The 14246-nt window shown below is 31.9% G+C and overlaps 1 protein-coding gene across 2 annotated transcripts in view; it reads right to left on the reverse strand.

Annotated features, from left to right (window-relative positions):
* The window catches only part of LOC143244165 (uncharacterized), a 48745-nt gene that overhangs the window by 21693 nt on the left and 12806 nt on the right, over nucleotides 1-14246 (reverse strand). Inside the window, exons 2-3 of one of the 2 annotated variants that reach the window (XM_076488347.1) lie at nucleotides 7358-7410; nucleotides 477-563 (exon numbers count right to left, since the gene is read on the reverse strand). In XM_076488347.1, the coding sequence (XP_076344462.1) occupies nucleotides 477-563; nucleotides 7358-7410 (140 nt within the window). The remainder of the gene's footprint in view (nucleotides 1-476; nucleotides 564-7357; nucleotides 7411-14246) is intronic. The other variant, XM_076488354.1, reaches the window with a different exon arrangement.

Raw genomic sequence — 14246 nt, forward strand, 5'->3', positions numbered from 1 at the left:
AAAAAGTAGAAACTTTGTTCTCTTTGAAATGATTTCTAAATTTTACACTTCATTTTAAAATTACCAATTACTTCCAGGTGATCCACCAGAAGGCTCTTTTTGGATTTCAAATCATACTCTTCATGCCTCTAACAGTATTCATCATCAACCAAGTCAGTCTCACAGATCAGTATGTAAATGACAGATCTGATCATATCTTTTACACTAACAATTACTGACATGTTACAACTAGACGGCATACTACCAGTTGTTATTAAAAGCAGCACCAATACTAATCATAACAGATATTTGATTGAAATTATTAAATGATCTTTTTTGTTAATATATCTTTACTGATTCATAATCAGCATAATATTTTTATTTTCCAAAAGCTCTAACTAATTCACATTCACCTTAATTTCAAATGCTTTGTGATGCTAATGAATATATATCTTTCTATATATATAATTATAGTTACTGTAAAAATTAGTACTCACAGATGAACGATAAGATGGACCTCTTGCCCACTCCACAACCATGCTCTGGCCTCGCATTTCACGCCCATTCTCGTATCTAATTGCATCCTTCATAATAAAATTAAAGAAAACTTAGCCAGTCAAAATTAACATGAGATCTTAACCTAATTTTGCATACTTGTTTACTAAGCCAAAAATGCAAGATTAAAGACATCTAAACAAATCTTGCAAAAACTATATTAAAAAATAAGAACTACAACTTCCATAAATCTTACAAAAACAGACATGCAAGCATTGCCCCTAAAACACATCTGAAGTGATCGTCATTCATTTAAGTACCAAACTGTAAAGCAAAAAACAAAACGAAACAAAACTGTTAAGCTGTGTCTAATACTTCATTTAGTTTACAGTATTAAATGCCCTGCATTCTCTCTAATTTCAATTACATTAAATACATAATTACTGTAAAATTTTGGTATAATAAAAATACAGAACATTAGAAAAAAATAAGCTCACTGCTTTTGTCAGTTTTATTTTCATGACTGTTGCTAGAACTGTGAAACTTGTAGGCACTACCTTTATTACCTGATCTAGCTTGAAACAACTTACACATTTGTCTTTTTAATTTGTACATTTTTACAAAATTTATTAGTGAAAAAATGATCCACTGAAAAATTCACAGATTCTAATGCTCTAAACACTACTGGCTACCTTATACTAAGATACCAAACAAACTGCTATCCAAGTAAACCCGAACTTCTCGCAATGCATAAAGTTCATAAGCCAACCTCAATTAATGTTAGTCCTTAAAGTCTTAAGGGTCTATAAAAATAGAAACAAGATTCATACCTTACTAATTATTACAAGTAATTATCAGTTTATGCATGAAATTTTCCAATAAAGCTAAATCTCTGTGTACACGTAATATATCACAAATTAAAAAAGGCTTACTCCTTTGTTACTCTGTTGAGAACACTTTCATGCTCAACAATATACACTGTCACCTAGCAATAAAATTATCACCTGATTGTTATTAGGCCAATTACTGTGTTCATGCTGAATGCTCAATATTTATGTTGATTTGTTAGAAAGGTGTGTGTTTATTCATTCGTACAAGTTTATTAAAATAACAAAATAGTTTAAAGCAGGAGATTTATGACAGAGTTGTAACCAAAAGAAAAACAAGATTAACCAAGTAGTGTTTCAGATAAGCTTTACATTAAATTTATGTATTAAGCTTAATATTTAAATCAGATTACAAACCACTAATGTTACAGTGTCAGCATCTAAAAAGTTTTTAGTAAATAAATGTTAAAAAAATCCATTTTGGTATTAACACACATATTACCCACTTGGTCTTAAAATAAAGAAAAATGTTTATTATTACCAAATAGTTTTTCAATCCTTCATACAGTCAAAAAAGTTGAAAATGTGTTGGATTGTCTGCACTATATTTTCTACTTCCTGATGTAAAATACATTGAAAAGGCTAAAAGAGTCATATTTGTCTCTTTCAGAATGCACACATACTTTTCTTTATGGCAACATTTCATTTTTCTGCATACTTTTTACTAAAAAAGTGGTATATAAAAAATTATTTCAACATTTGCAAAGTACATGAAGAATAGGTGCACTATAGAGGTATAGACAAATTTATTTTAATTAACTTGACTTATTATAACATTCCACCTGTGATCCACAAGTGGTACATGGTGAAAGCGTGGCTTATAGCCATCCATACAAAATAAATGCTTTGACATAGGATTTTGGATATACGAGGCACAGCCATATCTTATGGTTGCTGTGTACTAAATGTGGCTCACAATGCCATGATTTGTCAAATTTTTGACCTATTAAATCTGAGATCTGCTTAACAGGGTTAAGATTAAGGCTCTGTGGAAGCCACTGCATTATTTGAATGACTCTGGCAAATTCTTTTTTGGTTAAGTAACTACTACATAAGTTGGATGAGTGTTTGAGGTCATTATTGTCATGGTGGTAGAATCCATTGTCAATAGGCAAACCATTGGGTATACAATGATGAATCAGTATCTGATGGTACTGACACTGGTACATTATTCCATCTTTCAACAAACATCACTTGTTGCCTTAGCAGAATCCCCCACCAACTATCACTATACCTCCCCGTGCTTTATGGTAGATGCTATCTTTCAGCTTTCTTTCACCAGACATACAACTTACACTTTGAACCAAATATTTCAAACTTCAACTTATCTGTCCATAACACCCTTTTCCACACAGTCCAGTTTTTCTACTTTTTATCAAAGTTCAGTATATTGACAGCATTTGGAGATTGAAATAAAGTTGTTTTTTTAAAACTTCTACACAACTAAACATTCCACTCTAGTTGAGTCTTCTTGATACTGCAGATTTGGACACTTTTCTATCATTTGGTACATGGTTGTTTATCTGTGCTTGAGATTAGAGTCTTCCTTCTGTCCCAAAGGCTGAATAAACAAAGTTACTTAACATCAGTAAGATTCAGTTTGGGTGTTCTGCCTCTTTCTTTCCTAATTTCAGACTTATCTGTCTCAATCTCATGATGTACATGACAATGTTTGGAGAGCATTTAAATTATGCAACAATTTGACAGAGTCCAACCAGCATCATGTGAACTCTCTGCTCTACTGACAATTGTGATTTTTTTTTGGCCATGGCAAAAAAATAAAACTTTATATTGTTATACACTGTTTCTATCAAGGTTTATTTGTGGAGTGCTGTTAAATTGGTTTCTTCTAACATACTAGTACCATATGCTAGGTCCTTTCTATAAAATTATGACACTGCATAGGGCACTATGACAGTTACTTAGAACCCTAAATTTGATTGATATGTTCATTTATGCACAGCCCTCATGAAATGCCCTTGACACAAGTATATGGGAATTCTAAAGAATAAGAATTCTCACCCTGGCTCATTCAGTTGTCAACAGGTATCAGTGAAGCATTATCATAATGTTGAAAGTTACATTCAGTAATGGCATGGAAGAATTCGCTGTATCAAATGGAAAGAATGACAAAATATTTTCTTGTTCTAACACTTTTGCACAATAATGTATACACATACAACTGTCATTCATATATATATATATATTGTGATGAATATTATTTATGTGTATAATAATAATAATTATTATTACTTGTATAATGCTATATCTGACCCTAAACTGATAGCAGAAATCAAAGAAACCAAACAACGTGCCTAAATATACATCTCAGTAATACTGTTTGTTTTGAATTTCACACAAAGCTACAGAAGAGCTACCTGCACTAGCTGTTCCAGTTTAGCAATGAAAGGCTAGAGGGAAGGCAGCTAGTCCTCACCACTCACCACCAACTCTCAGACTACTCTTTTACCAAGAAACAGTGAGACTGACCATCATTTACACTGCCCTCACAGCACAAAGTGTGAGCATGTTTGGTGTGATGCAGAATTGGCACTCTTGGATAACTTTTTTACTAACAAACTGAGAGACTGACTGTCACATTACAATGCCCTCATGGTTGAAAGGATGAGCATGCTTGACAGTATGGGGAATCAAACCAACAATGGGAGTTAAGTTAACAAACCACTTGGCCATGCCAGGCCCAGCAATATTGAACGAGATTTGAAAGTTGCAAGTCTAAGCTGCAAAATGCTTCATATTTAGTTTCAACAACTACTTACTTGAAATATGAAAATTTAGTGCTTTTATATAATTCTTAAAGCTTAATTATAAAAAAAAATCAGGTAAAAATAATTAGGTAAACAAATTGATGATTGACTAACTTTTTGATAGAAAAGATTTAGTCAAATTCAAAATCACTATGAAACTACTTGTGTTACCTTGGGTACACAAGAATAAACTTGTGGTATAAAAATGTTATATGAATCTGGGATTTTAAGTCATAAAAATAAAATAAGGTGAAGCTAGTTTCATCTGTATTATTAATGATACAGAATGAAAAACAGTAATAAAGAATATTTGTTCAGCTGGTTATTCAAAAGTACACAAATGTCAGGACAAATTAAGTAAATCTTTAGCAATAACATGTCTTTTGGTGTGTTTTATGAGGTTTAAGAAATTTACTATAAATCTGCATATTAATAACCCTATTTTTTCATTAAAAAACAATAAATGCATGTACAAATAAAACAATTAAAACAAAATACCAAAGAGTTGCAAACACCATGCAACTAATTATTATAACTAATTTCAAAATAGTAGATTCTAGCTGGCTCTCATCCTGAAATAGGTAAAAAAGGCTTGTGGTTTTTTTAAGGTTGGCTTTAGTCTAGTTTTTTTTTTTTTTATACTCACCATTTCATGATTTATAGAGCATTATGATTCCTTTCCTATGTTTAGATGAAAACATAACTTATGATATTAAAACCTTTGAAAGAAGTTCTTTTACTTTTTGCATAATTTAGATAAAAATTGAACTGGACCAGATACACTAGTGGTCACACAAACAAACAGTGCTACTGTTTCTTACGCATTTAGCTGGAACGTGCCATATACTAAAGATGCATTTTTGTGTTTCTGTAACATGTAATAACCTACAGTATAAAATATAATTCAGTATGGATTTTGGTCTATTATAGCATTAGGTATATTAATATATATCATTCAAATTCTTAAAGAGTAATAATTACATTGGCCAAATATGTTAAGTTTGAAGCATTATATGTGACAATTTTGCTTCAGTGCTTGGTAATATCACTAATGCATGGCTAGCTTCATGAGGTGTTCTTGGGTTAATGATCAAAAGCTCTGTTAGCAACAAGGTATAATCATAAAAGCTTTTTCTTACAGTTTGTCACTGACCAGCAGGCTGAATGTTATGGTTATGCTACACATTAAGCTAGCATAGTTGCAAACAACTTACAACTAAATAATATTACCAATTTGAAAATAAATCCAAGCATAAGACCTGAGGTACACAAAAATTATACTTTCTTAATTTTATAAAGTTCATAAAAATTAGAATACCATGTGTTTTAAGTGGGCTTACTTAAATGGTGCATGTAAATTTAAAGTACCACTACAACTACCTGACAAACCTCTTAAAAAAACTGTCTTATTTTAAGCTGGTCAACATTTTGACCTAAACTCACTAACAAATTAAAATAAGACATTGTATGAAGAAAATAAAGAGGTAAAGCAGGCTGGTAATATTTCTTTCAAGTCAGCTTCAGTAGAAAAACTACCAATATTCAATTTTTTTTTCAAACATCCTATTTTAACTGCATGAAAGTACATATAAGGATGTTTTATATCACTTTAGCCTCCAGTATCAGAAGACTAACAATTCACCCTTAAATTGCACCCAGTACTCCCGATATTTAATTACTTTAAAACCAATGCAGTGCCAACTTGATAATTTTGTGTAATAAATAGGTTCTATACTGCTTGTAAAAAGAAAAGCAAAAATGTTTTGTTATTTATATATACACAAAAATTTAGTTTATGTGAAGATACAGCTAGTTTTTGTATTTCATGATTCAGTTTGTTTTTTGTTTAAAATTGGGGTCTGGCAAAGCTGGATCACAAGAAAATGAAATGACCAACTACTGGATTTTCATGGATGACTATCTTTTACGAGACATGGCCTCAATTTTTTAACTTCTAAGTAATTAATGTTGTATGGGTATGAATCAAAAAAAAGCTGCATACTAATAAAATATTCTCAGAAGGAGTGAACTTTGTTTTAGAGCCTCAGCATTTAAAGAATACAGAGAGCACGGTACCACATACACAAGGCCAGTCAAATGAACAAATGTGGGATAAAAGCTGTGTCTGGTCTGGTGATGGCTTTCAACTTAGTAGCTTTATGCGAGTTCTAGTTATGATTCGGGTCAGAAGGGCTTTCATTTTCTTTTCAAACACAGTAGTCAAAACAGGAAGGCATGGTCAATTTGGTAGACAAGGCTTAGTCATGACTCATTGGCTAAAGGCATGTCAGTCACTCTCTTGACTAGGAACACTGGTTCATGGCACTGCATGGTCAGTTGAATGCAGCAGAAATGATTGGAGTCTGTCTGTCTTTCTCCTCTCCTTCTTTTGAACAGTATCAGAATAATCAAAACTAATTATTACATAAATTGAGAAATGCACATGCAAAGTTTTATGATTTTATTTTATACGAGCTACAATAAAAGTACGTAGTTATGTAGTTGATTCACCATCAATTTAATTTTTAATAACCTGTACTGAATGTCAATACATTTATTAAAGAACAAAGTCTAATCCTAACAAAAGCTAAAGGAATATAAACAAACAATAAAAAGCTATCACTTCCTATTAGATTTTCATTAAAAAGATAATATATAAACTGTTTATGAATTTTTGTATTTTATGACTTAAAAGGCTATAAACTTTTTCAAGCAAACTTATACTGCACAGAAACCAAAATAATGTTTGATTTTACAGGCATTTACACAACGTGTATATATACTGTGGGAGTTTCAATTTTCATTTACACAACGTGTATATATACTGTGGGGGTTTCAATTTTCATTTGACTTCTTCAAATCTGTGTGCTAAAACCTCTAAAATACAGCTGACCCACTAAGAACATAAAGCTGAAGTATTAATAGACAACAGAAAGTCTTTTCCAACCTAACACTACTTGTTTAACTTTCACTTTTGAGTTCAAAACATTTGATATTTTGAGGAATTAGGTAAAGTAAAAATTGAAAAGAATACAAGTTGTAACTGAATATTGTTCAGCATTTCTTCCCAAAAGTCACTGCTCATGTTATTTGGAAATCTTTATAACATACCAGTAATTCCTATATTTCTGTTGATATGTGTTCCAAGGTTAATAACAACTTAAATAAAACAATTTGTTTCATTAATAATAATTAATAAAAATGTGTTTAACAAAATGTTTGACTTACCTCAGCATCTCTACGATCATCGTAGTCCACAAAAGCATATGCCATTCCAGTACCTATCAAAAAATAAAGATTCCACAAAAGACACTTAACCCAGACATAGATTACTTTTAATTATTTTAAAGCTTAAGCTGTTGACCACCATACATATATCTTAAATATTTTGCCAAAACAAAAAATTTTTAAACTGGAGAATAAACTTTAGATGGATTGGATATGCACGATAAACACAAACTCTTGACACAGTTTCATTCATTTTTGCCTTGAAAGAGACTAAAAAGCAAAAATAAGATTTTTTAAGAAAAAGGTTAAAGAATGCCTACATCCTGTAAAGAATTAAAAACAAGGTCAATCTCTAGACAGTTCATCATTACCGGTGACAGTGTGACACTAATCAGTGATGACGAGAAAACCCAGTTGCAGAGACAAATATATGTAAAAACGGCTGGTTTGGGTTGAGAAAATTTTAGTGTGATACTAAGCAAGCACCATATTAAAATTTATTTGCCATGATTTCGATATTACATCAATAGAATTAAAGTAAAATGTAGGTAATTCTAAAATTACACACTGGCAGGTCATTCTTTTGAAAAAGGAAATAGTGTGAAATACAATTGTAGCCAATACTTATGAAGATAAGTTACTCCTTCAAATTACAGCATAAAAAACAAAATGGCCAATCAGAAATTTCAAGTTATGCACAAGCAACCTTTAGACTTTGTTCATTTCAAATGATAAGAGATGTAGTCCACATAGGGTAAAGCTGTTGACAGCGAAGGCTCAATTAAACTGTTGTGTTATCAAGTTTGCTTGATGGATACATGGCCAGGAATGAAAATATGAGAGATGAATAAACATGTTAGGAAAACTTTGCAGAAAGGACAGCAACTGCCTGTTGTGTAGAGGACAACGTTTTTTCGAAAGTCTTCCGCTTTTCATCTTCATATTTCATCATGAATACTCTGCCTAAACAATCTATCAGAGAATGTTAGGGAAAGGTGTGCCAGTCTATTCAGATTATTAAAGGGAATAATATGAAAAAGAGTTCAGGAAATCCACCACCATCAAAGAGTTAAGCAAATTTGTCATACTTCCTAGCTTTGAGATAATCCAGGATAGGTGAGAATGTATCCAATTCTGTAATGAACAAAGAACTAGTAGAGGATTCCTGTCAGCACCTAAAGAAATATAGTAAACCAAGTCTGAAGCCATAAATTTATCCATTTTAGTACCATCTGTTTAACCATATGACTACAACCTACTTACATTTCAAGTAGGTATGCAACTCCACAAAAGTTCTTTACGAAAATGAAGATAGTTGATGAAATAGCTTTAAATTTGTCTTGCACAATCCTAAAATTATGCAGTTTTAGAAAAACAAGAATTTTTCTACTATTTTTAATAAAACAATTATTTAATGTAGTATATGTATTCAGAATCAGAATTGTTCACAGGCAATGTGATTTTCATTTCAAGTATAAAAATGATATTCATTACCTTGTAGTTTTCAAATTTCTTTTGCACAATCTCTAGAACCCCCTAAATGAATATCAAATGTTTTTTTTAAAGTAAATGTTTACATTTTATTTTCCATATTATATTATTAACTTTAGATATTATCAATGTATATACTTTTTACATGTTTATATATTGTCTTGTAATTTTTCTTCTCATACGCATAATTTCTTTTCAATTAATTTATTTTTAATTTTCCTTTGCAAATTGACTTATGCAGACACGCCAATCTATTCCTGCCAACATGATTCTGTGGTTGTAATTCTCTGCTTATTAATAAAAGTGATAATACCCATACCAATCAATCTGAGAATTGTGGTTGTAATAGTTATCACAGGACAAAGGTCATCCCCAAACCCTTATCTCTGCTTATCAATAAAAGTGATAATACCCATACCAATCGTTCTGAGACTTGTGGTTGTAATAGTTATCACAGGACAAAGGTCATCCACAAATCCTTTCACCAATGCTTGCACATGCAAATGATGTCACCTAGCCTAGACATTTCCACAAGTCAAATTATAGAGTTAAATCTATACAATTATAAAATTTTCAAATATGCTTTCATAACAAATTATATATAACTAATTAAAATATAAACATAAAACCTAAATGCAACCTAGCTATTTAGCAAACTAATATGTACAAGGTGTGAAACATTTACTAAACACTAGGTACACTTTAAAAAAACAATGGATTAAGTTTTTTTTACTATCACATGCTACAGATCCTTTCACTGGTACAACTTTCTTTTGGCTGTAACTGAACAGTAGGAAATCTCTCTGTTGGCAGTAAACATGTTATTTAACTTCAAACTGTTCCTTAGCAATACAGCTTTGACTATGCAAGTGGGTGTTGCTGACTTTAAGCTTATAAATATTAAAATGCAAAACCCTTATTGCGAAATTCTTGGAAAATTTCCAGACACAAATGAAAGACAAGTGGGACTTCAATTTGACCCTGTATACTAACAGTTTTTATTCTGTTCTTATGGTATCATATATAATAACTCATACAGTTTAGACTTGTAACCACAAGTGTATCATGCAACAGCAAAACCTACAGCTTTAATTGCTGTTTTAAATCTTTCCTTCTAAAATAAAGGAATAACACTTAGATAGTATAAAACAGTTCTAACATATTGGATAATAGTAATTTCATTAAAATACATTCATATTAAAACAGTTTTATTAAATTTTGAATGTAACTCAGTACACATGTACAGAAGTTTAAAAATGGTACACAAGGAAGGCTCAAAAGGTATTTATTAAAAAAAGGAATAGTTCACGCCAGGAATATCAAACTTCAAATAACTGAATAAAAGATTGCTAAAGACCAAAGACTTCCAACTGTTAAAGTGGGTAACCTGGTAAGTCATGAAAATAAATTACTGTGTGGAATACTGTGGTAATGACGAGAGCTTTGCTGCAAGCAGAAGAGAGATTCTTAAACACCAAAAGTAAGGTGCAGTTTCACAGAAATCTGTGTACAAACTCTGAGCTGGATGAGTGCAGAAAGCCCCTGATGATGTACTTGGTCTAACACCTTCAATACAAAATCACTGGCTGAGACATAACAGATGCATAATGCAACATGATCAAATAAGAATTGGAGGAATTAAAAGCACTAAACACCTAATTATTCTCCATGGCATGCAAGAGAAAATCAAATGCAACTGTACATTTCATTTAAAGCTTCTTCAAATGTGGAATAAAGAGTTTATTAACCCTTACACTCTTGATATCCTTAACTGCTTTTAACAGTTTGTCTAACATTCGAAATTTTATCAAACTATTTTTGTTTATGTTACATCAATTAGTGTAACATATAACTTTAGCTAATAAAATGTATATACTATTAAAATATGGATTATGTTCTCAATTATACAAAGCAATATTTAAAAAATCCTGAATTTATCCTACTGTGACACGACATTTTCTATAGGCATCTTTATTTTATCCAACACACCTTCAAACAGTACAATATTAAATGTAAATTACTCACTGTAAAATTGTCACTGCTCAAACAAACCATAATTTTTATAGCCTTCAATTCTATTTGGTTAAAGAGCTATAAATTGAAAATCACACCCCTACTGCAAACCCACCTGCAACATCCTCTTTCATGATTTAAGAGTTCTTTTCCATTTAATTATATATTACCTATAACCAATAGAAATTCAAGGTTTTCATCTCTCAAAGTGGCATATTGTATCATGTTACACTCTGAATAAATAAGCATCAATTTCCCTTACAATACAACTTTGGATTCCAAGGGAATCACAATTGCTAGTTTGGATGAATTTGTAATGGCTCTTGATGGATGATTAGAAAGCAAAAAAAAATTTGTGAATTAGAATTATCTACATTTTTGCATGTTATCTACATAATATAATGTTTAGGAGCAATAAGGGACCTGTTAGTCAACCTATCTTCTCACCTATTAGCTATCTTCTCACCTATTAGCCAACCTATCTTCTCACCTATTAGCCAACCTATCTTCTCACCTATTAGTCAACCTATTTTCTCACCTATTAGTCAACCTATCTTCTCACCTATTAGTCAACCTATCTTCTCACCTATTAGTCAACCTATCTTCTCACCTATTAGTCAACCTATCTTCTCACCTATTAGCCAACCTACTACCTATTACAACCTATCTTCTCACCTATTAGTCAACCTCTTCTCACCTATTAGTCACTATCTTCTCACCTATCATATCTTCTCACCTATTAGTCAACCTATCTTCTCACCTATTAGCCAACCTATCTTCTGTACTAAACTTATGTCAGCACTCATTCATATAGTTAAAGCTTTCATGTCATTTAAGTGTACTGCCTTCATAACATCCAAGGGCAACCCATTTCAGAAGCCAACCACCCTGTTAGAAAAATAAAACTCAGCTTAAGATCACTCTTGCTTTGTTAAAATATAAACTTGTGTCCTCTAACCCTACTGTTCTCATCAAGTATAAAAAGGATAATGTATCAACACTATCAATTCCCTTCATAATTTTAACCCCCTCAATCATATCTTCTAATTCTTTTTCTAAGAAAACCAACTTCAGAGTTCTAGACCTCTCCTCATGACAACTCATCCATTCTAGACACCAAGATAGGACAATCTCACATTTCTACCATGAAGTCAGGAGATACCTTGATAAAACTCTTCAAACTGGCAGATAGGATAAAGAGGAAGTGTTGTATTCCTCCTGTGTTTAGACTTAACCCTACTTGACTTTTACTTGTGGAGTTACCTGAAGGATAAAGAATATTGTATAAAACATGCAACACTCAGAAAGTTAAGGGAAGAAATTGAAGAGATGTGTGCAGCTATCCCAGCAGACACCTTGGTGGATATTTGCAGACCATGATGTCAACAGTGAACAATTTGGTCACTTGAAACACCTGTTTAAAATGTATTTAGGAGGTTTTAAGTATTACAAAGTTTTCAGATGAGGACAAGTATTTTTGATCTTAACATGAAATTAGCTGGCACACAGACTATTCAAAACAAGTACTCCATGTATTCATAGGCAAATCTTTGTTTTAATTTATTAAAAATATTTCATTAAAAGTATGAATTTTTGTGTGTGTGAAAGACTGCCAAAGTTTATGAAGAAATCCAAACTATAAGTTAGAAGTATCAAATCTATAGAACTTAAGTGAGTACATAAAAGTCATGTTGTAAGTTAAATTGAACAAGCCCATATTGACAGAGTTAAAGAGAACTTTTTAAATTTTGTCATCTGAGATGACTACAAACTTCCTCAGACAATCAACTTATCAATGAAACAAAGCACAACAATCATAACTGAAAAGAAAATTAATAATTTTAGTACAAAACAGAATTATAATAAATATAGCTAGTTTTGCTCCCTCTAGATCAATACAAACTACATGTTATGTTGTATCAGTATGTAAGAATGTTCTGATGCAAGGCTTCTCTAACTACCGGCTGTACTTTACCATAATTAGCAGCATGCTAAACTAGTTAGAACAAAAACACTGAACGTGAGTAGCCAAAACTGCTGTTCTATTTAAGTTTCACCAGTTCTTTGGTTTCTTAAAATATTATGTAACATCTACTTGGCAAAGTTCAGTTTTTCAAATATAATAAAATTCCCATTAAAATACAGCATTGTAAAGCAGACATTCCATTTCTTGTGACTGTAGGAGGAAAGTGAGAAAGTACTATCTATTATAACTGCAGGAAAAGAGTTTGACCCCAAAGTGCTGCATGTCTGTGACATCAGTCAGGTACATTTGACCTCTTCCTCCTCCCGAACGATTATAGCATCTGTATTTAGGGTTAAAGCTTTGGGCAACAATAACTCAGTCCATGCATGGACTAACAAGAAGTTGTTTTTTTTCTTCATTTAATTTTTTCCATATATATTTTTTTGTATTTTCATATATATATATTTTTATTTTTTGTATTTTTCTCCTTTTTTCTCAATTGAGAGAATGCTACTACTACTTGTAGTAACACAAACACACACACAGAAATGAGAGTAGTAATAGTTATTATTATTCAATACTTGAATAAAGAAAAAAAAATTAAGTTAACACTTTTCAAAACTGAATTATTTTCCCCCCAGTGATACTTACCCCTGCTGACATTGTAGCTATTTAACAACTAGAGATTCCATTCCTTGCTCACTGAAACATTAAGATCACTTGCTCCACTCAAATACCTTAGGAAAACTATAACTTAAAACTGAATCTCTCCAGCAACTTCATTGTGACCTCTAGCTAGGTGCCATATATAAGCACCTCATCTTGGTAATGTAATCACAAATTGGCTTTTAGTAGGCAGGGAGAGAAGGAGAATGCTTGTGAAGGTAAGTGCTATGGGAAACATATTCTCAATTTAGGAAACTGTTAACATCTAAAGAATACTTATCACCCACTAACACTATAACTAGAATCCACCACTGAGAAGGTGGAGGGACCAATCCATGTGTAATCCATACAGATAGATCCTGAACAAAACAGGTAAAAATGTGGATGAACTATACTACCTATAGAACAGGTATGCTCTACACATGCAACTTAAGTTCCTATGACTGAAATGGGAGAGTATACAAGTAATCATCAACATAGACCAGCCCCAACCAGACAGCTAAGGTTCCAAAACTCAGGGTTGTAATTGAAAGAATATGGTACCTATATCCCACACTAGTGGCTAAGGCTATTAGACTACAATGTTCTACATACATATCCAAACTTTGATCGGATCCCAACCTGTAGTCTTAGAATGGTGTAGTTCACACCACTGGAATCATGCAGCACCAAAGTGGACAAACTTTTCTCTCCATCTGAAGCAGTCCAAAAGACAACACCCCAGGCTAAGAATGATGAGATTATTTGTCAAAT

The sequence above is a fragment of the Tachypleus tridentatus genome, chromosome 1 (assembly GCF_004210375.1).
Source record: "Tachypleus tridentatus isolate NWPU-2018 chromosome 1, ASM421037v1, whole genome shotgun sequence".
Lineage (NCBI taxonomy): Eukaryota > Metazoa > Arthropoda > Merostomata > Xiphosura > Limulidae > Tachypleus > Tachypleus tridentatus.